The 27,080-nt window shown below is 46.8% G+C and overlaps 1 protein-coding gene across 3 annotated transcripts in view; it reads left to right on the forward strand.

Moving 5' to 3' along the window:
• Positions 1–27,080, forward strand: part of LOC106551192 (active breakpoint cluster region-related protein) — a 208,465-nt gene that overhangs the window by 47,635 nt on the left and 133,750 nt on the right. For 2 of the 3 annotated variants that reach the window (XM_087702865.1, XM_087702866.1), the window contains exons 3-5: positions 11,489–11,593; positions 15,368–15,553; positions 20,992–21,099. In XM_087702865.1, coding sequence (XP_087558991.1) covers positions 11,489–11,593; positions 15,368–15,553; positions 20,992–21,099 — 399 coding nt within the window. Of the gene's footprint in view, positions 1–5,433; positions 5,654–11,488; positions 11,594–15,367; positions 15,554–20,991; positions 21,100–27,080 lie in introns of those variants that run through there. The other variant, XM_087702867.1, reaches the window with a different exon arrangement.

A 27,080-nucleotide genomic window follows, 5' to 3' on the forward strand; every position in this document is an offset into this window, starting at 1 on the left:
GCCCTCATGGCGACATTCAGAAAACCCTGCTGAGTCCCCAAATCCAAACAGATTCCTGCGATTTTGAACGCAGTGTGGGAACCAAAACAGACCTTCCTCCGAGTTCATCAGAAAAAATAAACAGTGGAGTTGTGATTGGAAGAACATTATGGCACAACAACCCTGTAAGGCCAGCCACGCTGGAAACAACTGGGTTAGTTAGGCAATCGTATAGCTGGATTTCTTTCTTGAGGTCTGGAGCCTTTGTTGGCCGAGTGTGAATTCCATCTATTTATCCTGCTAAAATGGACTTGTTCTTTCTTGAGGTCTGGAGCCTTGTTGGCCGAGTATAAAGTCCATCTATTTATCCTGCTAAAATGGCAAGCGAAAAATAGCGTTGTTTTTTTTTAATTGCGTGGCTGGGCTGATTGTCGAAAAATATGGTCGTCCTTGACTTACAACAGTTCATTTAGTGTCCGTTCAAAGTTATAACGGCGTCGAAAAAAGCGACTCATGTCCATTTTTCACACTTACGACTGCGTCCCCATGGCGGCGTGACCCAAATTCCGACGCTTGGCAACTGACTCGTATTTATGACGGTCGCAGTGTTCCCGGGGGGGGGGGTTCACGTGATTCCGGTTTTGCGACCTTCTAACCAGCCAAGTCAACGGGGAATCCGGATTCACTTAACAACCGTGTGGCTCATTTAACCACTGTGGCGATTCGCTTAACAACCATGGCGGTAAAACGGGGCGAAACTCAGTTAACGACTGCCTCGCTGAGCAACAGAAATTTTCCAGTCTGTTGTGGTCGTAAGTCGAGGACTGTCTTGTACGGGGAGTGAAATTTATTTTATTTTTTTTAAATTAATAATATGTATTTATAACAATTTTTCCCTACTGTTGACAATATACTTGAAGATTGCTTTTTTATCATCCCATAGATCCATCTTATCTTACAACGGTCCTACTTCTTCTTCCCTCCCTCCCTCTTTCCTTCCCTCGTTTCTTCTCTCCCACTCCCCTTCCTTCCCTCCCTCCTTCCCCTTCCCTCCTTCTCTCCTTCCTTCCCTCCTTCCTTCCCTCCTTTCTTTTTTCCTTCTCTCCTTCCTTTCCCCCTTCCTTTCCTCCTTCCTTCCCCCCTTCCTTCTCTCCTACATTCCCTCCTTCCTTCCCTCCTTCCTTCTCTCCTTCCTTCCCTCCTTTCTTCTCTCCTTCTCTCCTTCCTTCCCTCCTTCCTTCCCACCTTGCTTCCCTCCCTCCTTCCTACCCCCTTTCTTCTCTTTCTTCTCTCCTTCCTTCCTTCCTCCTCTCCTTTCCCTTCTCTCCTTCCCCTTCCTCCCCTTTACCCTTCCCCTCTTCTTCCCATTCCTCCCCTCTTTCCTACTCTTACATTCCCTCCCATTCTTCCTCTGCCTTTCCCTTTCTAAATTAAATGTGTTTTCTCCCCTTGCGCCTCTCTTTTACGCGAGACGGTGTCGGGTGCAAATTTTGTGGGTTTTCGATTCGTACTTGGATTGCTGTGTGTAAATGAACAATCGAGAGCTGGTGTCTTTTGGGGTTGTGAGTTGTGTACTGCTTATTTGTCCCTTCGCTTGTTTGGGGCCAGTGTGTTCCCCACAGAGACTACTACAGTCCTTAGGGAGGGTGTAAAAGAGACGCACACTTCGGTCCTTGCAAACCACACGCATGCAAAAATAGAAGTTTGGTTTTGCACCGGGCGACAACTTCTGCTGAATTCGTATTTGGTGCCGCAGAACTGCTAGATACAGGTAGCTCTCGACTTACAGAAGCGAGTCCCAAATTTCCGTCGGTGAGCGAGATGGACATTAGGTGAGTTTTGCCCCTTTCAGTGACCTTTCTTGCCACCGTTGTTAAGTGAATCGCTGCCGTTTTTAAGTGAGTAGCACGGTTGTTAAGCGAATCCGGCTTCCCGATTGACTTGGCTGGTTAGTAGGTCCCCAGGATCCGCCAAAGGAGGATCCTGGGATCCCGGGAACACTGCGTAAATATGAGTCAGCTGCCAAGGAATTTTGATCTCCTGAACATGGGAATGTTGCAACGGTCGTTAAGTGTGAAAAAATGGCCATGTCACTTTTTTTTCCGGGCTGCTGTGACTTTGAACGGGTCACTAAATGGATTTTTGAAAGCCGAGGACAAATCTGTATTGTTCTAAGCTTACCTGTTCGTCAAAAAAGCTGGGGAAATATTTTTTTGTGGGTCTGAAGGGTGTGACTTTCAACACAACCCCCCCCACCCCCACTAAAAGCCAACAGCCATCCAGGATTAATCCACTGATTATCCATCTATTTTTTTGTTGTCGTTTAACGACCCCATAATCCCTCGCGGGGTGGAATTGGGGCAACTGAATGGAGCGGAGTGTTTCCTGGCCGGATGCCTTTCGTGTCGCCGGTGCAGAGTTTTGTTCGGCAGATATATTTCTCATTGTGCCCAGTGAGAGAGAAAAATCTGCCTCTACCTAGGATCGAACCCACAGTCTCCTGACTGTGAGGCGAGAGATCCACCTCTAGGCCACCGCACCACTCACCAATTGTCCATGTACGTATGTACTGCTAAAACTCTCCTTTTTGTGACTTTTAATTGCATTAAATTAATGCAGAACAGCGCATTATAGGTTAACGGTTTTCGAACCCAGGCCCCGCCTCAAGAGGGCTGACTTACAGAATAGGTCCATAATCTGGGACACAGGAGTCCCAAGGGAATGAAAATGTGGGGGTGTTGTGGTTGCCGTTGGGATTGTGGGATCTTTATTGTCAATATTCTGTGACAGTTTCCCAGCCAGTCTAGCAATCCTTTGCTCCTCATGGCAGTCACCCACTTAGGGAAGAAGAGGGAAAAGGAAGGAGGGTGGAAGGAAGGAAGGGAGTTTAGGAGAGAAAGAACAATTAGGAAAAGGAAGGAAGGAAGATGAGAAAGGAAGAAGAAGAGAGGAGGGAGGGAAGGAAGGAAGGTATCAAAGGAAAGAGGAAAGGGAGGGAAGGGGAATGAAGTAGGGTGGAAGGAAGGGAGGAGAGAAAGAACGATTAAGAAAAGGAAGGAAGGAAGAGAAAGCAAAGGCTTCTTCACGCAGCACGTTCTTGACCTGGGGAACTCACTGCCACTAGTATGTTCAAGTCAAGGGGGCTCTTTCCTTATCGAAACAGAGAAAAAGGACAATGGGGAGAGAGGGATGAAATGGAGCAGAAGAGACTTCTTTCCTTCCTTCCCCTAATCCGTCTAATCCTTTCTCATCTTCTTTCCTTCTCCTAATTGTTCTTTCTTTCTCTCCTAAACTTCCTTCCTTCCTTTCCTCCCTCCCTCCTCTTCTTTTTCCTCTTCCTTCCTTCTTTCCTTCTAATCAATCTTTCTTTCTTTCTCTCCTAAACTTCCTTCCTTCCTTTCCTCTCTCCCTCCTTTTTCCTTTCTCCCTTCCTTCCTTCTTTCCTTCTAATCAATCTTTCTTTCTTTCTCTCCTAAACTTCCTTCCTTCCTTTCCTCCCTCCCCCTCTTCTTTTTCTTTTTCCACCTTCTTTCCTTCTTTCCTTCTAATCAATCTTTCTTTCTTTCTCTCCTAAACTTCCTTCCTTCCTTTCCTCCCTCCCTCCTCTTCTTTTTCCTTTCTCCCGTCCTTCTTTCTTTCTCCCAATTGTTCTTTCTTTCTCTCCTAAACTTCCTTCCTTTCCTCGTTCCCTCCTCTCTCCATTTTCCTTTCTCCTCTTCCTTCTTTCTTTCCTTCTCCTAATCGTTATTTCTTTCTTTCTCTCCTAAACTTCCTTCCTTCCCTCCTCTCTTTTTCCCCCTTTCTCATCTTCCTTCCTTCATTTCCTAAGAGATTGCACAGCCTGTTTTTTTGGGGGGGGGGCTGTTTCCCTGGGCTTCTCTGGCCAACTGCTGGCCAGATGCGCACGTGACGTCACGGGGATTCCCCCTGCGCTGACGGGCGCCGGAGCTCTGCCGGGAAGTGGGGCTTCCACGCGGGCGCCCCCGACACGCGGGATCTCCGTGTATATATATATATATATAGGAGGGAGGAGGTCCTGAGGAGAGGGGGGGGTCTCCGCCAGTCCCCCCCCCCTCTTGGCTCTTCTGCTTCAAGCCCCCCCCCCCCCCGTTTTCGGAGCCGGGACTCATTCCTGCTCCGGGGCTCTAACCACTGCGCCCTCCTGTCTGCCAGGCGTTTCCAAAGGGCGTCTCTTGGGTCGTAGAAGGGAACAGCCGTGGCAGGGGGGCGCCGGGCTGGTTCTGTTTGCACCCCGACTTTTTTAAATTCCTTGCACCCCTGCCTGGTTTTCCAAATTGGGGAGGGGGGAGGGCATTCTTCCTCCCCCAAACTCGCGGAATTGAAACCCTCCTTTTCCTCCCCCTCTTCCTCCTCCTGCCTTCTCCTCCTCCCCCTCCTCTTCCTCCCCTCCTTTCTTCCTCCTTCTCCACCTCCTCCTCTTCTTCCTTTTCTTCCTCCTCCCCTTCCACTCTCCTCCTCGTCTTTCTCTTCTTATTCCTCCTCCTCCTCTTCGGATTTCTTCCTCCCTTTCTCCCTTGTCGTCCTTTCTTTTTATTGCCTTCTTCCTCTTCTTCCTTCTTTTCCTTCTCAACTTCCTCCTTCTCCTCCTCCTCTTCTGTCCTCCCTTTCCCCATATCCTCATCCGTCTCTGTCTCCTCTTCCTTCCCCTCTCTTCCTTTTCCTTCTATATTCTTCCTCCTATCTTCTTCCTTTTCTTCCTCCTTCTCTTCCACCCTCCCTTTTCCTCCTCTCTTCCTTTTCCTCTTCCTTCTTTCTCCTCCTTTTCCTCTTCCTCCTCTTTTCTCTTCCTCTTCTCCCTTTCTCCTCTTCCTCCTCTTTTCTCTTCCTCTTCTCCCTTCCTCCTCCTCCTCTCTCTTCCTCCTCTTCTCTCTCCTCTTCCTCTTCCTTCTCTTCCTTTTCTTTCTCCTCCTCCCCCTCCTCTTCCTCCTCCTTTCTCTTCCTTCCTTTTTCTCCCTCCTCCTTCCCTTCCTCCTCCCTCTCCTCTCCTCTACTTCTACCTTCTCGTTCTCCTCTTCGTCCCCCTCCTTCCCTTCCTTGTGTTTCTTTCTTCGTCCCCCTCCTTCCCTTCCTCTTCCTCCTTCTCCCTCCTTCCTCCTCCTACTTGTCCCACCCCCCCAGCCCACGCTTCCTTGGGGGAGGAGGGGGCTCCGCACGGGAGGGGCAGCCTCCCCCCTCCAGGGTCCTCCCCCAGGGGCTGCCCCCTCCTCTCCCCCCTCCCCTGGGAGGCAGCAGGCAAGGCTTTGCCACTTCCTGTTCCCCTGGCTGAGCGCCGTGGGACAGCTGCCAAGTCGGACGGGCGGGCGCGCCAGGCAAGCAGGAAGGCAGGCAGGCACGGAAGGCAAGAAAGGCGGGGAGGGGGGTCTCCCAGCCCTGCCTCCTCGACCCCTGCTCGGGACACCCACCCACCCACCAACCCGTAGTCAGGCAGCCCGCCCTACTGGCTGCTCCCATGCCATGTTCCCCTGCCCGGCCGGCTGGCAGTGCCCGGCCGGCCGGGAAGGGCCCCCCTGCACCCCCTCCTCGGTTGAGGGGACCCCCAGTTGCAGGACGACCCCCGCCCGGCATGCAGGAAGAGGAGGAAGCTGCCTTGGGCTACTTAGACCAAGTCTTGCAAGAGGAAGAGGAGGAGGAAGAAGAAGAATGCACAGCACAGGTGGGCATTGGGGGAACGGCGGCCTGGGAGGGGTGGGGTCTTTGAAGAGTCAGCCTTGGGGAGGGGGCTGGCTTCATCTCTTTCAGCCTGATCTCCCCCCCCCACCCCTCCCCGGGGAAGAAGGAGGGGTGGTCTTTCCCAAGGGGGCACATCGGGTGGCACCCGTTGCCCAGGTGGGAGTGGGCGAGGCTGGCATTTGAAGGGGGAAGAGGTCTGCTGGCAGGTTCCCCAGGGAGGGGCCGTAGGGGGGAGGGGTCTTCTTTGGGGGCGGGAGGGGAGGGGTCTAGATCTAGGCCCTAAGCTCCCTCCCCCCCCCCTGCTTCTGGAAGCCACTCTGTGTATGGGCAGAGGTCACCTTGGGAAGCCAGCAGGAGGATCTGGACACGGGTGGGAATGTTGCCTTCATCCTGCCCCCACCCCACCCCCATTTCCAAAGAAAACACCCCGTTGTGGTTGTCATTGTTGTCGTTGGGGTTCAAAGCCAGCTGCATTCCCAATTGTGTTGTCCCAACATTTTAATTTATTTTATTTTTTATTTTATTATTGATCCGTTTCGGCAAGCGTGTCTAACATCATAGGTAGAAGTGCAGACAAGATTAGGGGGGGGGGGCGTAGCAGGTTTTTACAAAAGGAGGGGGGGTCATTTGGGGAGTGTGGGGGGGTGCAGGGTTTGTGTTTGGTGTATTCAGGCGTGTGTTGTTTGTGCGTGCGAGAAAAGGAGATTCGTTTCGTTTGTTTTTTTTTCCACTGGAAATCTTATTTCCACTTCCCTGTTTTAGGAATTTAAAAGTTCGCGTTAACGGGAATCGAACCGCCGATATCCTTTCGGTTTGAAAGGAGCAAAAAGCAAAAGAAGAAGAAACCCCCCCCCCCTTTTTTTTCTTGTGTAACTTCCTTTCATCTCTCCAAATCTCTCACACACACACACCCCGAAAAAGTTTTGGGCTTCCAGAGCAAAGGGGGATCCTGCTGGGATCAGAACAGGGTGCCTCTGAGCATGGATGGAGTGCTTCCTTTACAGTGGAGTGGCAAGGGCCCTCCAAAGGCATCTAGTCCATCCTCGGATAAATCCTCCCCCTTCTTTCCTGTTCAGTCGTGGCAGCATTTTGGAATGACCCTCCCTCCCACCCCCTCAGTGGCTTAAGAAACAAGGACAGGTAGTCCTCAACTTATGACGGTCATAGGTGGTGGTGCAGGTCATTAAGCGGGTCAGCAGTCCGCCATGCCCCATTTGTTTTATTTGTGAAATCTATCGAGCAGCCGTCTTACCTCAAGGTAACTCTAATTTTATAAGCTTTTTAAGGCGGTTGTTAAGCAGATACCATGGTCGTTAAGCGAACCCATTGTCCACAGGTGGCACTGGAAGCGCAGATAGATAGTCCTCGACTTACGGCCACAATTGAGCCCAAAATTGATGGGGTTAGGTGAGGAATTTGTTCCGTGAGCTTGCTCCGTTTTATGACTTGTCTTGTGCGTTAAGTGAATCCCTGCAGGTCTTAAATCAGTAAAACGCGGTCGTTAAGTGAATGGCTTCCCCATTGACTTCGCTTGTCAGAAGGTCGCAAAAGGAGACCACATGACTCCGGGACCACTGTGACCGTCGTAAAGGCGAGTCAGTTGTCAATCATCCGAATGTAAATCATGTGATCGCGGGAGGGCTGAAATGGTCATAAGTGTGAAAAACGGTCATAAGTCCCTTTTTCGGTGCCGTCGTAACTTTGAATGGTCACTAAATGAACTGTTGTAAGTTGAGAACTACCTGTTAATGCAAAAATATCATAAATTGCATCACGTGACTGCCATTATGGTGGTTGTTAAGCAAACACGGTCATTAAGCGAACCAATGTTTTGCTATGGGGCATTTTTGCTGCAGGAAGGAAGGAAACGCTGGAAATAACATCATAAATTGTGGTTGTGCGACCACTGGACACTACAAACAGCCACAAATGCACACCGGATGTGGAGCACACAAAATGAGATCTCACGAGCCACTGGAGTTCATTTAAAACCCAAGCTGCAAATACAGGCAGTCCTCAAGTTATAACGATTCATTTAGTGACTGTCAGAAGCTACAACGGCATTAAAAAAAACAAACTTAGGTTTCACACTTAGAACTGTTACAGCATCCCTGTGATCAAAATCCAGCCATTTGCCAAGCGACTCATACTTACGACGGCTGCGGTGTCCTGGGGGGGTGTCACGTGATCCGCTTTTGCGACCTTCCGGCCAGCAATTTAGACACTTGGCAACTGACTCACATTTATGACGGTCGTGGTGTCTCGGCGTCACGTGATCTTCTGCGGCTCTCTGACCAGCAAACTCCATGGGGGAACGCCGGATTCGCTTAATAACCGTGTAACCGACTTGACAACGGCAGCGATTCACTTAACAACGGTTGGGCGAGGTAGGTCGTACGAGGAGGCCAAGCTCACTTCACCCTTGCTTCGCCGCAGGAATCTAGAGCTCCACTCCAGTTGTAAATTGAGGATTCCCCGTGCCTTGGGCCCGTCGTAACTTTGAATGGTCGTAATTCAAGGACTACCTACCCGGAGACTGCATTCGGATTTTGACCTGTTGGAAATGGAAGTGGAGGATAAAATCTACCCCCCCCCACTTGCACCCATAGCAGTACCAACCCTGGGGAGGGGGGGGGGCTGTTTCTGTGCTGACTTATTCCTGGGAATGTGCAGTTGGCGGGGTGGGGTGGGAGTGCGAATTCAGGTTCCAGGTGCCCGAGGCCTGCGTGGGAAGGCGAAAAACAGCGAGCCCAGCCGCAGCGGATTCTGCATTCCTGTTTTGGCTTCTTTGGGATGGTGGGGGATGCAGAAAATTAAAGAATTTTTAATTGACTTTAATTTTAAATTTCTAAAGAGTGACTTGCCACCTTAAGTTATTGAAGATGATCCAATCTTGGGAACTTTAAGACGGGTGGACTTCAACTCCCAGAATTCCCCAGCCAGCATAGCTGGCTGGGGAATTCTGGGAGTTGAAGTCCACCCGTCTTAAAGTTCCCAAGATTGGAAACCATTGGTCTAAAACATACAATGAACAATTGCAGGAACTGGGAATATGTCTAGTTTAATGAAAAGAAGGACTAGGGGAGACATGATAACAGCCTTCCAATATCTCAGGGGTTGCCCCAAAGAAGAGGGAGTCAAGCTATTCTCCAAGGCACCTGAGGGCAGAACAAGAAGCAATGGGTGGAAACTAATCAAGGAGAGAAGCAACTTAGAACCGAGGAGAAATTTCCTGTTAGAACAATTAATCCGGTGGAACAGAAGTTGCCTCCAGAAGTTGTGAATTCCCCAACACTGGAAGTCTTTAAGAAGGTGTTGGATAGCCATTTGTCTGAAACGGTATAGGGTTTTCCTGCCTAAGCAGGGGGGTTGGACTAGAAGACCTCTTAAGGTCCCTTCCTACTCTCTTACTCTGTAATTCTGAAGAACGCTGGACGGGGAAAATGTGGGGAATACTCTGGAAACACTGCACTTCAGTAACCAAATATCTCACTTTTTGGAACCGTGTCTCAAGGCAGGGCATGACCTCAGAACTCTCCCTGCGAGGTAGGCCAGGCCAAAAGATAGGGGCCTTAGATCAGCAGGAAGCCCTTGATTTAACAATGGTTAACCGTTCAAAATTAAAGCGGCACTGAAAATGGACTTACGACCATTTTTCACACGACCATTGCAGCGTCCCTTGTCGTGTGCTCAAAATCTGGACATTGGGCAATGGACTCGTATTTGTGACGGTCGCAGTGTCCCGGGGTGTGTTGTGTAGCGTGATCCCCTTTTGCGACCGTCTGAACTAGCTAAGTCAAGTGGGGGGGGGGAAGCCAGATTCACTTAACAACCTGGTTACTCGCTTATCCACCCCCCTGCGCGATTTACTTAACGACGACGGCAAGAAAAGTGGCAAAACTCACTTAGCAACGGGGATATTTTGGGGCTCCATCGTGGTCGTAGGTTTGAGGACTTACCTGTAGACCTGGATTTTTTGGCTCGGATTGAGTTTCCTTTATAAAGTCCACGTAGGTGGGTGAGGCCCAGAAGGAAGACGGGGAGATTTTGAGACTGGGAAAGTCTTGGGTTCGAATTTCACCTCCACCGCAACCCCCCCCCCCGCAGGCGGCTTTTAAATTGGGAGCCAAGTGTGATTGTGTCTTTGTGGCGCTGGATGACAAAAAGGTTGATTAACAGCCTTGTGTGTCACACACTTTGAAAAGAAAAGGTATAATTTATGGCCTTGGGCTTTGGGCCTAATTTGAAGCCTGGCTCAAATTTACTTCCTTGTCAAAATTCACGTGTTCCTGCCTCAAGTCACAGGAGGGAGGTGGAGTACCGACAGTCCTCGACTTTGGACTGTTGGGTTAGCGGCGGTTCGGGGTTACAACGGCGCTGAAAATTGTGACTCACGATTGGGATCCGCACTTACAGCTGGTCCTCATTTTACGATCGTAATGGAGCCCACCCAAGTGAGCTGCAGATGTTTCCTGCTTGAGTAGGGGGCTGGACTAGAAGACCTCCAAAATCCCTTCCAGCTCTATTCTGATTGATTGATTGATTGATTGATTGATTGAAATGATCTGGGGGCCTCCTGCTTGAGTAGGGGGCTGGACTAGAAGACCTCCAAGGTCCCCTCCAGCTCTATTCTGATTGATTGATTGATTTAAATGGTCTGGGGTCTCCTGTTTGAGTAGGGGGCTGGACTAGAAGACCTCCAAAGTCCCTTCCAGCTCTATTCTGATTGATTGATTGATTGATTGATTGATTGAAATGATCTGGGGGTCTCCTGTTTGAGAAGGGCGCTGGACTAGAAGACCTCCAAAGTCCCTTCCAGCTCTATTCTGATTGATTGATTGATTGATTGATTGATTGAAATGATCTGGGGGTCTCCTGTTTGAGTAGGGGGCTGGACTAGAAGACCTCCAAAGTCCCTTCCAGCTCTATTCTGATTGATTGATTGATTGATTGATTGATTGAAATGATCTGGGGGTCTCCTGTTTGAGAAGGGCGCTGGACTAGAAGACCTCCAAAGTCCCTTCCAGCTCTATTCTGATTGATTGATTGATTGATTGATTGAAATGATCTGGGGGTCTCCTGCTTGAGTAGGGGGCTGGACTAGAAGACCTCCAAAGTCCCTTCCAGCTCTATTCTGATTGATTGATTGATTGATTGAAATGGTCTGGAGTCTCCTTCTTGAGTAGGGGGGCTGGACTAGAAGACCTCCAAAGTCCCTTCCAGCTCTATTCTGATTGATTGATTGATTGATTGATTGATTGATATGGTCTGGGGTCTCCTGCTTGAGTAGGGGGCTGGACTAGAAGACCCCCAAGGTCCCTTCCAGCTCTATTCTGATTGATTGATTGATTAAAATGGTCTGGGGTCTCCTGCTTGATTAGGGGGCTGGACTAGAAGACCTCTAAGGTCCCCTCCATCTCTATTCTGATTGAATTTGAAATGCTGAAACGTTGACGAAAAAAGTGACAAGTTTAAACAAGAGACAGGTTTGCAAGAACAAAAAGAGGTGGAATGTAAATACTGCTAGTCCTCAACTTACAACCACAATTGAGCCACTCTGGGACGGTCCCCGTTTTTGCGACCTTCTGACAAGCAAAATCAATTGTTGGGGGCGGGGAGACAAATTCACAATGACATTATTATTAACTCCAGTGATTCACTGAATAGAGAACAAACAAATTGTAAAATGGGGCAAAGCTCACTTTACAACCGTCGCGCTTAGCAGGGGAATTTGGGGGCTTAATTGTGGTCGCATGTCGAGGATCTCCCTGAGGGGTCCCGGACCCTTGTAACTTTGCCCTAACTCTCCCTCCTGCAGGAGGAACATGATGCCGGGAAAGGCGTGGAGATGCGTAAGTTGGTGCTGAAGGACTTCCTGGCCAGCGAGGAAATGTACATTAACCAGCTGGAGGCGCTGTTGTTGGTGAGTGAGTGAAGATTAGGGGGAAGCAGAGAAACTGACTGGGTCTTGTTCTGTTCTGTTCTTTTTTTGTTTTTGTTTTGTTTTGTGTTGTTGTTTTTATTTTTATTTTGTTTTTGTGTTGTTTGTTGTGTTGTTTTATTTTCATTATTTTATTTTATTTTCATTATTTTAGTTTACTTTATTATTTTAGCATACTTTTTATTTCACTTCATTATTTTATTCTATTATTTCATTCAATTTTACTTTATCTTATTTTATTATTTATTTTACTTTAGCTTAGCTTAGTTTATTATTTTACCTTATTCTATTTTACTTTATTGTTTTATTTTATTATTTCATTTGATTTTACTTTATCTTATTTTATTAGTTTAGTTTACTGTATTATTTTACTTTATTCTATTTTATTTTACTTCTTCTCTTATTTTATTATTTTGCTTTATTTTATTTTACTTTACTATTTTATTTCATTTTATTATGTTTATTTATTATTTTATTTACTTTTTATTTCACTTTATTTTATTTTATTATTTTATTTCATTTTACTTTATTTTATTTATTTGACGTTAGCTTAGCTTAGTTTATTATTTTACCTTATTCTATTTTACTTTATTGTTTTATTTTATTATTTCATTTTATTTTACTTTATCTTATTTTATTAGTTTAGTTTAGTTTACTTTATTATTTTACTTTATTCTATTTTATTTCATTTCTTCTTTTATTTTATCATTTTGCTTTATTTTACTTTACTATTTTATTTCATTTCATTATTTGATTTTACTTTATTAGTTTAGTTTACTTTTTATTTCACTTTATTTTATTTTATTATTTTATTTCATTTTACTTTATTTTATTATTTATTTTACTTCAGCTTACCTTAGTTTTACTTTATTATTTTACCTTATTCTATATCACTTTATTGTTTTATTTTATTATTTTATTTTATTTTACTTTATCTTATTTTATTATTTATTTTACTTTAGCTTAAGTTTACTTTATTCTATTTCACTTTATTGTTTTATTTTATATTTCATTTATTGCTTAGCTTAAATTTATTATTTTACTTTATTTCACTTGGCTTTATTTTATTATTTTTATTTTTTATTATTTTCGTTCGATTTTATTAATTTTTTTTACTTTTACTGTTTAGTTACTATGGAAGTTGGAGGATATTGTTTTACTCATGGTGGGACGTGGGAGGGGAGGAAGGCCAGCCAGGAGGAAGCAGACGGACGAGAGGGCTGCAGCGCTAAAGGGCATGAAATGTGGGTCATTTTGGTGGCCGTGGGAACCGCCACGATTTCGCCACTCCCGGCTGGCCCGTTGGACTCCGATGGGTTGCAGGCGAGTCATGTGAAGCGCTCAGAGTTCCCTAAATTGGGTCCCGGCTGAAGAGGCCGTAGGACGCCGGCTGGATCGGTGATTTTTGTCTCCAAGAGAGAGAGAGACACACACACCAAGAAAGATCTTGTGGCAGAGAGTTCCGTAGGTCCCGTTTTGCCAAAATGCTCACCACAGCAGCCTCTCTTCTCCTGCCGCATCTGGACGGGTTTCTCTCTGTGTGTGTGTGTGGGGGGGAGAAACTACAATCACTCTTCGTTCTGGATAGGGGGGGGGATTTTCTAGAATTTTCCGGGCTCTTCTGGCGCAGGTTTCTAAGAAGAAACCCCTTTTATTGTGTTTGCAGTGGGGCTTCCAATTCTAGGGATGGGGAGACATTCCTGGGGGTCGCGGGTGTGAATTAGTGGGCATCCGTCAGTTTGAGAGCCAGCTGGTCTAGTGGTTATACAATAATACAATACAATACAATAGCAGAGTTGGAAGGGACCTTGGAGGTCTTCTAGTCCAACCCCCTGCCTAGGCAGGAAGCCCTATACCGTTCCAGATAAAGGTTAAGGCACCAGGCTGGAAACCAAGCGACTGGGAGTTCTAGTCTCGCCTTAGGCATGAAAGCCGACTGGGTGACTTTGGGCCATCCACCAAATGACTGGGAGTTCTAGTCCCGTCTCAGGGATAAAAGTTAATTCGGAGACTTTGAGGCAATCGCCAGGAGACAGTGAGTTCTAGCATGGCTTTAGCCATGAGAGCCAACTGGGTGACTTCGGGCCAGTCGGACTCCCAGCGCAACCCACCTCTCCTTTTTGGCTGGGGGATTCTGGGAATCCAAGCCCACCCATTTTAAAAGGGCCGAGCCTGAGAAACACAGGACTACAGCGTCCATCTACAGCCAGCACCTCTGTAATGGCTGGGGGTGATGGGACTTGTTGTCCCCCCACTCACTGCCAAAGATGAGTGACATAGCAGTGAAGGTGTCTATATTATATTTGGAAAGTTCTGGGTTCAAATTTGCCCTTGGCCTTGAAAGGCCCAGATTGCAGGCCAGTTCCTCCCTCCCTCCCTCCTCTCTCTCTCTCCCCTCTGTCTCTCTCTCTCTGTCCCTTCCTCACTTTCTCTGTCTCTCTCTCTGTCCCTCCTGCCCCTTCTCCCTCCCTCCATTGCTCCCTCTCTTCCTCTCCCTCCCTTCCTTTCTCTCTCCCTCTCTCTCTCCCTTTCTCCCTCCCTCCCTTTCTCTCTCTCCCTCCCTGCCTCTTTCTCTCCTCTCTCTCTCTCTCTTTCTCTGTCCCTCCTGTCCGCTCTCCCTCTCTTCCTTGCTCCCTCTCTCCCTCTCCCTCCCTTTCTCTCCCCCTCTGTCTCCCTTTCTCCCTCCCTTTCTCTCTCCCTTCCTCTCTCTCTCACTCTGTCTCTGTCTCTCTTTCTCTCTCTCTCCCTCCCTCTCCCTCTTTCCCTCTCCCTCTGTCTCTCTCCCTTTCTCCCTCCCTCCCTTTCTCCCTCCCTCCCTCCATGTCTCTTTCTCTCTCCTTTCTCTCTGTCCCTCCTTCCATTTCTCCCTCCCTCTCTCTACCTCCATTTCTCTTTCTCCCTCTGTCTCTGTCTCTCTTTCTCTCTCCCTCTTTCTCTCTCCCTCTGTCTCTCTCCCTTTCTCCCTCCCTCCCTTTCTCCCTCCCTGTCTCTTTCTCTCCTCCCTCTCTCTCTCTGTCCCTCCTTCCCTTTCTCCCTCCCTCTCTCTACCTCCCTTCCTCTCTCTCTCCCTCTCCCTCTGTCTCTCTCCCTCTGTCTCTCTCCCTTTTACCCTCCTTCCCTTTCTCCCTCCCTCCCTCCGTCTCTTTCTCTCCTCTCTCTCTCTCTGTCCCTCCTTCCCTTTCTCCCTCCCTCTCTCTACCTCCCTTCCTCTCTCCTTCTGTCTCTCTGTGACCCTCTCCCTCTCTTGTGTCCTCCCTCCCTCCCTCTCTCTTCCTCCCTCCCTCCCTATCTCTTTCTCTCCTCTGTCTCCCTCTCTGTCCTTCCCTCCCTCCCTTTCTTCCCCTCCCTCCTCCCTCCCTCTCTCTACCTCCCTTCCTCTCTCCCTCTGTCTCTGTCTCTCTCTCTCCACCCTGCCTGCCTCACAGGGTTGTTGTGGGGTTCAAAACAAGGGAGCTCCTAATACAGCAGGGGTCTCCAAATGTGGCCACATTAAGGCTTGTGGGTTTTTAACTCCCTTGATTCTGGGAATTCTGGGAGTTGAAGTCCACCCATCTTAAAGGGGCCTCGTTTTGGAGACCCCACTGCAATACAAGCCAGCTGGTTCTCTGGGACAGAAGCTTTATGGTCAAAATCTCAGGAAATTGGCCAATCAAACAAGACAGACCCCCTGGTGTGCGGGGGGGAGAGGAGGGGGGGTCCCAGGGATTATTCCCCCCCTCCCCATCTGATGGCTCTTCCTCTCCCCCTCCCCTGCAGCCGATCAAGCCCCTGAGGGCCACGGCGACCACCTCCCAGCCGGTCCTCACGATCCAGCAGATCGAAACCATCTTCTACAAGATCCAGGATCTTTACGAGATCCACAAGGAAATGTACGACAACCTCTGGCCACATCTGCAGAACTGGGACAGCGAGGTGGTCCTGGGACATCTCTTCCAGAAGCTGGTAAGTCCAATTATTCCCACTGGTTCCTTTTTTTTTTAATTTTAATTTTTATTACATAGACAACACATACACACAACAATGAAAAAACAAAAACAGGAAAAAAACACAAAAAAGTTAAAAAAAAACCATCATCACATACAGCATGTCGTTTGGTTACAGGTGTTTTAACATTTATCATTCTTATCCATTTATTATTTCATTTAATAGGTTATAATATACAGTTTGGGTTGCTTTGTTTACCATCCCTTCCTCCTGTTATAACACCACCTTGTTTTCCCTTTCTTTTCTCCCTCCCTCCCTTCTCTACTTTCCTCCTTCCTCCTCTCCTTTCCCTTCCTTCTTCCTGTACCTTTCTCCTACTCCTGCTCTTCCTCTTCCCCTTCCTACCCTCTCTCCTCCTCTTTCTCTCCTTTCCATCCTCCTCTCCTTACCTCTTTCTTTTCACCCTCTCTCCCTTCTCTACTTTCCTCCTTCCTCCTCTCCTTCCCCTTCCTTCTTCCCTTACCTCTCCTTTGCTCCTGCTCTTCCTCTCTCCCTTCCTACCCTCTCTCCTTCCTTTTCTCTCCCTTCCATCCTCCTTTCCTTTCCCTTTCCTTTCTCCCTCTCTCCCTTCTCTACTTTCCTCCTTCCTCCTCTCCTTCCCCTTCCTTCTTCCCGTACCTTTCTCCTACTCCTGCTCTTCCTCTTCCCCTTCCTACCCTCTCTCCTCCTCTTTCTCTCCTTTCCATCCTCCTCTCCTTACCTCTTTCTTTTCACCCTCTCTCCCTTCTCTACTTTCCTCCTTCCTCCTCTCCTTCCCCTTCCTTCTTCCCTTACCTCTCCTTTGCTCCTGCTCTTCCTCTCTCCCTTCCTACCCTCTCTCCTTCCTTTTCTCTCCCTTCCATCCTCCTTTCCTTTCCCTTTCCTTTCTCCCTCTCTCCCTTCTCTACTTTCCTCCTTCCTCCTCTCCTTCCCCTTCCTTCTTCCCGTACCTTTCTCCTACTCCTGCTCTTCCTCTTCCCCTTCCTACCCTCTCTCCTCCTCTTTCTCTCCTTTCCATCCTCCTCTCCTTACCTCTTTCTTTTCACCCTCTCTCCCTTCTCTACTTTCCTCCTTCCTCCTCTCCTTCCCCTTCCTTCTTCCCTTACCTCTCCTTTGCTCCTGCTCTTCCTCTCTCCCTTCCTACCCTCTCTCCTTCCTTTTCTCTCCCTTCCATCCTCCTTTCCTTTCCCTTTCCTTTCTCCCTCTCTCCCTTCTCTACTTTCCTCCTTCCTCCTCTCCTTCCCCTTCCTTCTTCCTGTACCTTTCTCCTACTCCTGCTCTTCCTCATCCCCTTCCTACCCTCTCTCCTCCACTTTCTCTCCTTTCCATCCTCCTCTCCTTACCTCTTTCTTTTCACCCTCTCTCCCTTCTCTACTTCCTTCCTTCCTCCTCTCCTTCCCCTTCCTTCTTCCCTTACCTCTCCTTTGCTCCTGCTCTTCCTCTCTCCCTTCCTACCCTCTCTCCTTCCTTTTCTCTCCCTTCCACCCTCCTTTCCTTTCCCTTTCCTTTCTCCCTCTCTCCCTTCTCTACTTTCCTCCTTCCTCCTCTCCTTCCCCTTCCTTCTTCCCGTACCTTTCTCCTACTCCTGCTCTTCCTCTTCTCCTTCCTACCCTCTCTCCTCCACTTTCTCTCCTTTCCATCCTCCTCTCCTTACCTCTTTCTTCTTTCCCCCCGTCTTCCTTTCATTCTTTCCTCCTCTCTCCCTTTCTTTTTCTATTGTTGTTGGTGTATCTATTTTAAATCTCAGTTTATGTTTCCTTGGTTCTTGAATCCACAGCATCTTTTTGGCAATCTTAGGGGTCTCCCTCGCACTCTGGGGCACAAGGGGGGGGGGGTGTCTGTCCCCCACTCACCAAAAACCAGCAAGCTGTGCCCCCCCCCCTTGGTTGAGTTCAGTCTCAGTTCGAATGGCCTTGTGGCCTAACATTTGTAACCTAATGCAATACGGGGTAGTCCTCGACTTATGACCACAATGTTATCCCATACTTTCTGACCGATTGTGCATGGAATTCTTTCCAATTTTATGACTTTTCCTCCCGCCGTTGTTAAGTGGATCGCTGCGGTTGTTAAATTAGTCACACGGTTGTTAAGTGAGTCTGACTTGCCCATGCACGTTGTCTTGTCGGAAGGTCGCAAAAGGGGATCACGTGACCTCCGGGGACAATGAGGCCGTCATAAATACGAGCCAGTTGCCAAGCGTCTGAATTTTTATCCCGTGGCCGTGGGGATCCTGCAACAGTCATAAGTGCGAGGACTGGTTCTAAGTCATTTTTTGGGGTGTCGGGACTTTAGTCACTAAACGGATGGTCACAGGTCGGGGACTTGCTGTATATGGGAATTGCAGAATAAACATTCTTGACATTTTTGGGGGTGTCGCTGGAAACACCACAGTGATCCCATGGAAGTAAAAAACTTCTAAAAAACTGATTGATAGGATTCCTATATTTTGTTTCCCAAGAGAATCAGAGAGTATTTTAAAAAATCGATTAAAAACACAGAATATTCTGGTGTTTAGTGGACAAACCATGCATAAAATACCATCAATTTATTTTAGATCAGTGTTTCTCAAACTTGCTCATTTTAAGAGGGGTGGGCTTCCACTCCCAGAATCCCCCAGCCAGCATGCTTTAAGAGAGATGGACTTCCACTCCCAGAATCCCCCAGCCAGCATGCTTTAAGAGAGATGGACTTCCACTCCCAGAATCCCCCAGCCAGCAAGATTTAAGAGGGGAGGACTTCCACTCCCATAATCCCCCAGGCAGCTTTTAAGATGGATATACAACTCCCATGCTGTGTGGGGAATTCTGGGAGTTGAAATCCACTCATCTTAAAATGTCAAAGGTTGAGAAACATATTTTAAAATCTTACTTGATCTGAACGTTTCACACAAATTAATCCAGATTTTCTGTTCTTTTGATTCGGTACAGATTTAGTCTTAAATCTTAAAATATTTCCACCTGTTGTTTTTTTTCAAAGTAGATTTCGAAAGCGTTTTTGCCTCTGAAACGTAGCTTTTGTGTGAAATTTAATGAAAATACCCAGAACTCGGTTGTCTCAAAGCAACCATTAAAATACACCAGCCTTTTGTTTCAAAAAGGGAAATTCGGAGGGGAATTTCTAGAGGAAAAGGCTAATATTTTTTGCTAAATGCTTTCTTGGCAGAAATAAAAAGGATCTCTAGTATAAAAGAAATTTATACTGTAAAAGTCAACCACTTGATACCGTACAGAATTAATTGTCTGGGGAGAATCTGCAGAGTCGGTCATCAAACTGTAAATTCTCGAATTTTGGGTTAGGAAAACGTAAATGCAAAATCCCCTTATTCTGGTTTTGAAAGGACCTACAAATAGTCCTCGAATTATGACCACAATTGAACACAAATTCTTCGTTGTTAAGTGAGACGGTCAGGGTTCCGAGCAATGCCCTAATAAAATCAGGAGTGATTCAGTTTTGCTCTGTTTTACCATCTTTCTATCCATGGTTGTTAAGTGAATCGCCGCAGTCGATAAGTTAGTAAGTGAATCTGGCTGCCCCATTGAGTCACAAATCACCTGACCCCCCCAGGATGCTACGACCGTCATAAATATGAACCAGTTGCCAAGCATCTAAACACCGATCAACTGACCATGGGGACGCTGGAAAAGTCGTAACTGTGAAATAAAACGGTCGTAAGTCACATCCTTCGGTGCCGTTGTCACTAAACGAACTGTTGTAAGTCGAGACTACCTGTAGAGATAATTTTGCGGCTTACAACAAACAGTTCATTTAGTGACCGTTCGATCCTGGGACACTGCAGCCGTCATAAATATGAGTCAGCGGCCAAGCGTCTGAATTTTGATCACATGATGCTGCAAAGGTCGTAAGTATGAAACACGGCCTTAAGTCACTTTTTTCAGTACCGTTGTAACTCTGAAACGGTCATTAAGCGAACTATTGTAAGTAAAGGACTATCTCTATTCACGAGTTGGATTTTAAGTGAACTGCAGTGGTCGTGTGATCTCATTGTGTGTGCTCAACAACTGGTGTGCATTTGTGGCCATTTGTAGTGATCACATAACCACAATTTATGATGTTTTTTGCAGCATTCAGCAAAAATGCCCCATAGCAAAACATTGGCTCGCTTAATGACCGTGTTTGCTTAACAACCGCCATAATGGAAGTCACGTGATGCTACGTAATGATATTTTGCAATGACAGGCAGTCCTCAACTTACAGCAGTTCATTTATTCGACCGTTCAAAGTTACAAAGACCCTGGAAAAAAGTTGGAGTTATGACCATGTTTCACATTTATGATCGTCACTAAACAAACTCTTGTAAATTGAGGACTGCCTGAATTGTGTTGTGCCTGTCATGGCTTCCTGAAATGTTGGAAGATTATTTTTGACAGAATTGAGATTTATTTTTTACAAGCAAAGGCTGCGTTCCACCCTTAAGTAGGATTCAGGAAAAGTGGAATATTTGGCTCGAAAAAAGAAAGACAGATGGAGAAATAAACAAAACAATTATTTATAACGCTTCCCTGTTGAGACACATCCAACCCCAATAAAAATGTGAACAAGTAAGAATAAATAGCAATTAATATTATACAATAAAATCAGTTCCGTCTTCAGGTAGTCCTCGACTTACGACCACAATTGTAAACCAAAATTCCCATTCCATTGCTAAGCAGACAGTAGTTAAGTTGAGTTTTGCTCCGTTTTGCAACCTTTCTTGCTCTGGTTGTTAAGTGAATCACTGCACTTGTTAAGTTTGTAACAGTCCTTAAGTGAATCTGGCTTCCTTGTGGACTTTGATTGTTTACAAGACCCCGATTTACTACTACTTGTTTAGTGACCGTTTGAAGTTACAACAGCGCTGAAAAAAACGGACTTCTGACCAGTCCTCCTCATACGTATAACCATCGCAGCATCTCCTGAGTCATTTGGTCATAATTTGGATGCTTGGCAAATGCATGCTCATGGAGATGCTACAAATGTTGTAACTGTGAAAATGCGGTTATAAGTCCCATTTTTCAGTGCCATTCTAACTTTCAACGATCACTAAAGGAACTGTTGTTAATCGAGGACTATAAGTGAATTTCTAATGGCTTGGGTTTTGTAAACCAGCGTGTGACTGCTTTTATTCCTGTTGCCTTCAAAATAGTTTTATTAGAAATTCTGTTTATATATATACCGTAGCACCACAGAGCAAACAAAGAGCACAGTCACCATGTGCTTTACTGCTCAACTGTTTTTTTGCTACAGCAGGAAACTCTACTTAGAACACAAAGAAAAGGATAGATTATAACCATAGATGCATAGTAAACACTGCCATCTACTGGCTGGATAATTATGTAGTTCTTGCAATAAAAAAATGCATGCTAATATGTATTCCAACAGTTTTTCTCCATAATTAATATTTTTTCTTTCTGCCACAGGCTACACAACTGGGGGTGTACAAGGCTTTTGTGGACAACTATAAAATTGCACTAGAGACCGCCGAAAAATGCAGCCAGGCTAACAGCCAGTTCCAGAAAATATCAGAGGTGAGTTTCAAGGAAGACTGTTTAATCCTGTGAAATGTCATAATACAGGCAGTCCTCGGCTTACGACAGTTCATTTAGTGACCATTCGAAGTTACAATGGCACTGAATAGAGTGACTTATGACCGCTTTTCACACTTGCGACCGTTTGCAGCATTCCCATGATCACGTGGCCAAAAGATGCTCGGCAACTGACTCATAGTTACGACGGTCGCAGTGTCCCGGATTCACATGATTGATCTCCTTTTGTGACCTTTTGAGAAGCAACGACAACGGGGAAGCCAGTTTCACCTAACTGCCGTGTTACAGCTGCAGTGATTCAGTTAACAACGGTGCCAGGAAAGGTCGCAAAATGGGGCAAAGCTCACTTAACAACTGTCTTGCTTAGCAACAGAAATGTTGGGCTCCACTGTGGTTATAAGTCGAGGACCATCTGCAACCAGCTTGTGAAACTGAGTCAGTTACAACAGATTAATCCTTCTTTCTTTAAAAAAAAAATGTTGTTTATTATGAAATTTCCTGACAGTTAGAACAATTAACCAGTGGAACAGCTTGCCTCTAGAAGTTGTGAATGCTCCAACACTGGAAGTCTTTAAGAAGATGCTGGATGGCTATTTGTCTGGAACGGTATAGGGTTTCCTGCCTAGGCAGGGGGTTGGACTAGAAGACCTCCAAGGTCCCTTCCAACTCTGCTATTGTATTCTATTCTAACCGTAGAGATCAGTAATACCAATAATGTTGGTACAAGCTTTTAAAATTAAAAAACAGAAAATAAAGGCATTAAAAATTGGTAGCAGAAGAAGGGAGCATCATTAATGTTAAACAGAGGGGCATCCCACCACGGCATCTTTTAAGTCCTATTAACTTCAACTCCCAGAATTCCCCAGCCAACCATATACATGGCTTGGGAATTCTGGGAGTTGAAGTCCATGCATGGCTGGCTGAGGAATTCTGGGAGTTGAAGTCCACAGGTCTTGAAGTCGCCAAGGTTAGGCATCCCTAGTACATTTAGTCCTCAACTTACAACCCCCCAACTAAGCCCAGAATGTGTGTTGCCAAGTGAAACATTTCTTTTTTTAAAATATTCTTTATTGTTAAAAAAAAAAGTTGGGACATGGTAGAGCCGTCCTGGCATTATCTCCACTAAATAAAACTAAAGTATAATACAAACCCTTATCTATTCAATATACATTACTGTTCCGACCCACTCCTCTGTCTAGTAACAAATTCCGAGACAAGCTTAACTGGAATGTACTTTAATAGCAAGACACCAAAACCTCGGTGGCTGAAAGCCAAGCAGAACAAACAGATAAGGACCTTGGCAGCAACTCAGACAAACTCAGGCAGCAATAAACACAGATAAGGCTTGGCAGCAATCCAGCCTGCCAAGCTCACAGAACGGTCCTCCGACAGTCAATCCTGTGTTGACTTCTGCAAAGAGGGCCTTGTGCACAAGCAGTCCTTTTTATAGTCTGGAGAGGAGCCTAATGACTACCAGCTGAGTACAATCACCTCCTGTAATTGCGTACTTGTTCCTGACGCCTAGTAGCTCTTCGATGGCGTGCATCCAGGAACAACTCACTGCTGGCTTCTGGAGCACTCTCCCTTGTCTCCTCCCCACTGGTCCAAGGCTCAGGCGCCACCTGGTGGCCAACCAGCCTCTCAGCGCCCTGATCGGAGTCGGAACCCTGTCCAGGGTCCTCCACATCCTCCAGAGCCGACTCATAGGGCCCCTCGCTGTCAGAGTCTGGTGGCAGCTACAACGGTTCCTGCTGGGCCACAACACATTACTAATTATTAATTATATACAAATACTTAACCCCTTATAAACACTTACATTTACCTAATATATTAACTTAATTACATTTTCTTTCGATCTACCCATCCTTGTTCTCTTCTGCTCTGACTTTCATTCCCCAAATCCAACCATTGGTAAAATCTATTCCAAATCTCATAATATTTTGTTACCTAGACCCCTTCCAGTCAGGCTTCAGACCCGGTTACAGCACTGAAACCGCCTTGGTCGCATTGATGGATGATCTCTGGAGAGCCAGAGATGAAGGACATCCCTCCATCCTGGTCCTCCTTGACCTCTCAGCGGCTTTCGATACCATCGACCATGGTATCCTTCTGCGAAGACTGCGGGAGGTGGGAGTGGGAGGCACCGTGTTACGGTGGTTCTCCTCCTACCTCTCGGACAGGTCGCAGTCGGTGTTAGTGGGAGGGCAGAGATCGTCCCCAAGGCCCCTGAAATATGGGGTGCCGCAGGGTTCGGTCTTATCCCCCCTACTATTTAACATTTACATGAAACCGCTGGGAGAGATCATCCGTAGGCACGGGATTAGATACCATCAATACGCGGACGATACGCAATTGTATCTGTCCGCCCCGTGCCAAATCAATGAAGCGGTTGACGTAATGGACCGGGGGCTTGAAGCCGTCATGGACTGGATGAGGATTAACAAGCTTGTGCTCAACCCAGAAAAGACCGAGTGGCTGTTGTGTTTTCCTCCCAAAAATTCGGCCACTAATCCAACACTCAGGCTGGGGGGTCAAATTTTATACCCCTCAGAGAGGGTTCGCAACTTGGGAGTCCTCCTGGATCCACAGCTGACATTCGACCATCATATAGCGGCTGTGACCAGGGGGGCATTCGCCCAGGTACGCCTGGTGCGCCAGTTGCGACCCTACCTGAACCGGGAGGCCCTCACAACAGTCACTCGGGCCCTCGTGATTTCTAGGCTGGAATACTGCAATGTGCTCTACATGGGGCTGCCCTTGAAGAGCATCCGGCGACTTCAGCTAGTGCAGAACGCAGCCGCGCGAGTGATTGCGGGTGCACCCCGATTCACCCGCATTACACCTATCCTCCGCGAGCTGCGCTGGCTACCTGTCGATCTCCGGATGCGCTTCAAGGTGCTATTGATCACCCATAAAGCCCTACATGGCAGTGGATCTGGATACTTGAGAGACCGCCTTCTGCCAATTACCTCCCTACGACCTATAAGATCTCATAGGTTAGGCCTCCTCCGCACTCCATCGGCCAGCCAGTGTCGGCTGGCAACCACAAGGAGGAGGGCCTTCTCAGCAGCGGCCCCGACCCTTTGGAACGAGCTCCCCGTAGAGATTCGTACCCTCTCCACCGTCCAGGCCTTCCGCACAGCCTTGAAGAACTGGCTCGCCCGTCAGGCCTGGGGATAAGGACCATTACCCCGCCCGAATGTTGTATGCATGTTGCGTATTATTTTTATTATGTGTTGTCGTCTTAGTGTTGTATTCCCCCCTCCCTGGTTTTCTGTGAGCCGCCCTGAGTCCCCTCAGGGAAAAGGGCGGCCTACAAATAAAATCAATTCAATTCAATTCAATTCAATTTTGTCCCCCCCCCTTTATTTTTTAGTTCCAGAATCAGTCTGTCACATTCTGTCCAGTCTTAATACCGTATTTTCTTTATTATTTCCCTTCCTAGAGGTACGTTCTCACTCTTCCATCGTTGGGCGCAAACTTTTCTCGCTGCTGTTATGACATGTAATGTTAAATATGTTATCCCTTTACTTTCACCTTCTTTTATAATTCCTAATAGGAATTGTTCCGGTTTAAATTCCAATTTCTGTCCAGTTATTTCTTCCAACCACATTAGAATCCTTCAGCAATATTCGTTTGCCTTTGTACATATCCACCACATGTGATTTGATTTGATTTAATATATTTGTATGCTGCCCTTTCCCCCCGAAGGGGACTCAGGGCGGCTCACAATTCAAATCAGGGAAGAGGGGTACAGACAAAAAATAAAACAAAACATAACAATGCATAATTTAAAAACACACAACAGTCATACCATTCGAGGAGGGGGGCAAAAGCTCTTTAGCCCCAGGCCTGTCAGAACAGCCAGGTTTTAAGGGCTTTGCGGAAGGCCTGGAGGGTGGTGAGGGTTCGAATCCCCACGGGGAGTTCGTTCCAGAGGGTCGGAGCAGCCACAGAGAAGGCTCTCCTCCGGGTAGTCGCCAGTCGACACTGGCCGGCGGATGGAATTCGGAGGAGGCCTAATCTGTGGGATCTAATCGGTCTAGTGGAGGTGATTGGCAGCAGGCGGTCTCTCAAGTACCCAGGTCCAATACCATGAAGGGCTTTATAAGTTACGACTAGCACCTTGAAGCGTATCCGGAGACCAATAGGCAGCCAGTGCAGCTCGCGGAGGATAGGTGTTACGTGGGTGAACCGAGGTGCACCCACGATCGCTCGCGCGGCTGCATTCTGGACAAGCTGAAGTCGCCAAATACTCTTCAAGGGCTGCCCCATGTAGAGCACGTTGCAGTAGTGGAAGAAGGTGCCCGGTATTTGGCCACATTTCCAGCATTTAGGGGATAAATTTTTATACAATTTGGCTAGCCTAGCTGGTTTCCCCGAAAATAAGACCTCCCCGGATAATAAGCCCAATTGGGCTTTTGAGTGCATGCGCTGAAATAAGCCCTCACCGAAAATATTGCAACACAGCATTAGCCACAAGGGGACCACACTCACTGCCTCCTGCACCTCAAAAATAATAAGATCTCCCCGAAAATAATAATTATTTCGGGGGTCAAAAGAAAATAAGACCCTGTCTTATTTTGGGGGGAAACACAGGTAGTTGCCACCTATAAAACATTTTATATAGATACTCTTTCTACGACGTGGTCAGAGTTAATTTCCTATTTCTTTCCCACAATTTTTCACCTAAATGAAACATTCCTTAAGTGAGTTTTTGCTCCATATTACGACCTTTCTTACCACAGTTTGTTAAGTGAATCACTGCAGTTGGGTAAATTTGTGACATGGTCGTTAAGCGAAACTGGTTTTCCCCCCTTGACTTTGCCCGTCAGAAGGCCACAAAAGGGAATATTGTAACACTGCAACCGTCATAAATACGAGTCGGTGGCCAAGCATCTGAATTTTGATCACAGGGATGCTCCGACGGTCGTAAGTGTGAAGAGGGATCCTAAGTCATTTTTTTCAGTGATGTTGTAACTTTGAACGGTCGCTAAATGAAGTGTGGTTAAGTCGAGGACTACCTGTAGAACAGATTTACCTCAGAATCTTCATCCCTTATTTAAAAAAAAGATTCAGAAAACGGATATTATCCAATATGATTCTCCAATCTGAGGACTTAAAAATGGCAATTTGGGTGTATTTCAACCTCAGGAAGGATAGGACAAGCCCAAATTATATGAGCGAAGGCTGTTTTCCTGAATTTCACCTCATGAGAAGCACAAACATATCGGAAATTGTGTCTGAGGGAAATTTTCTTGTCATTGTGCATATAAGTGGTGCTTTCTAGGTTAATACGAACAAAGATACAGGTAGTCCTCAAATTATGACCGCAGTTGGGACTGGAATTTCCATCGCTAAGCCATGTGGATGTTAAGTGAGTCATCCCCGGTTTTACGACCTTCTTTGCCGCTGTCGCTAAGTGAATCTACCTTCCCTCATGGACTTTATTAGTCGGAAGCCAATTGGGAAGGCCGCAAATGTTGGTCACGTGACCCAGGGATCCCGTCACCGTCATAAATTCATGCCGCTTGCCAGGCGCCGAGATTTTTACCACGGTTATTAAGCAAGTTGCTACAATTCTGAGGTGAATTATGCAGTCTTTAAGCGAATCGGGCTTCCTCCATTGCTTGTTGTAAGCTGACTGGGAAGATTATGTGATACTCCGGGATCCTGCAACCGTCGTAAATACAGGCCTGTTGCCAAGCATCTGGGTTCTCTGATCCCCCGGGGATGCTGTGACGGTTGTAAGTGTGAGGACTGGTCCTATGTCACTTTTTTCGGTGCTGTTTCAGTTTCAAATGGTCACTAAGTGAATGGCCATAAGCCGAGAACTATCTGTACTAGGAAACACAGCAGTAAAATAAGCTTTTTGTCTTTATTTATGAATTTTCTAGGCAGCTGGAGGCAAAATTAGTGTGTTGCCTAAACAGGAGGAGAACATAGAATAACAGAATATAGAT

Source organism: Thamnophis sirtalis, unplaced genomic scaffold, assembly GCF_051295495.1.
Source record: "Thamnophis sirtalis isolate CommonGarterSnake01/CBP01778 unplaced genomic scaffold, rThaSir2_p1.2 scaffold_17, whole genome shotgun sequence".
Lineage (NCBI taxonomy): Eukaryota > Metazoa > Chordata > Lepidosauria > Squamata > Natricidae > Thamnophis > Thamnophis sirtalis.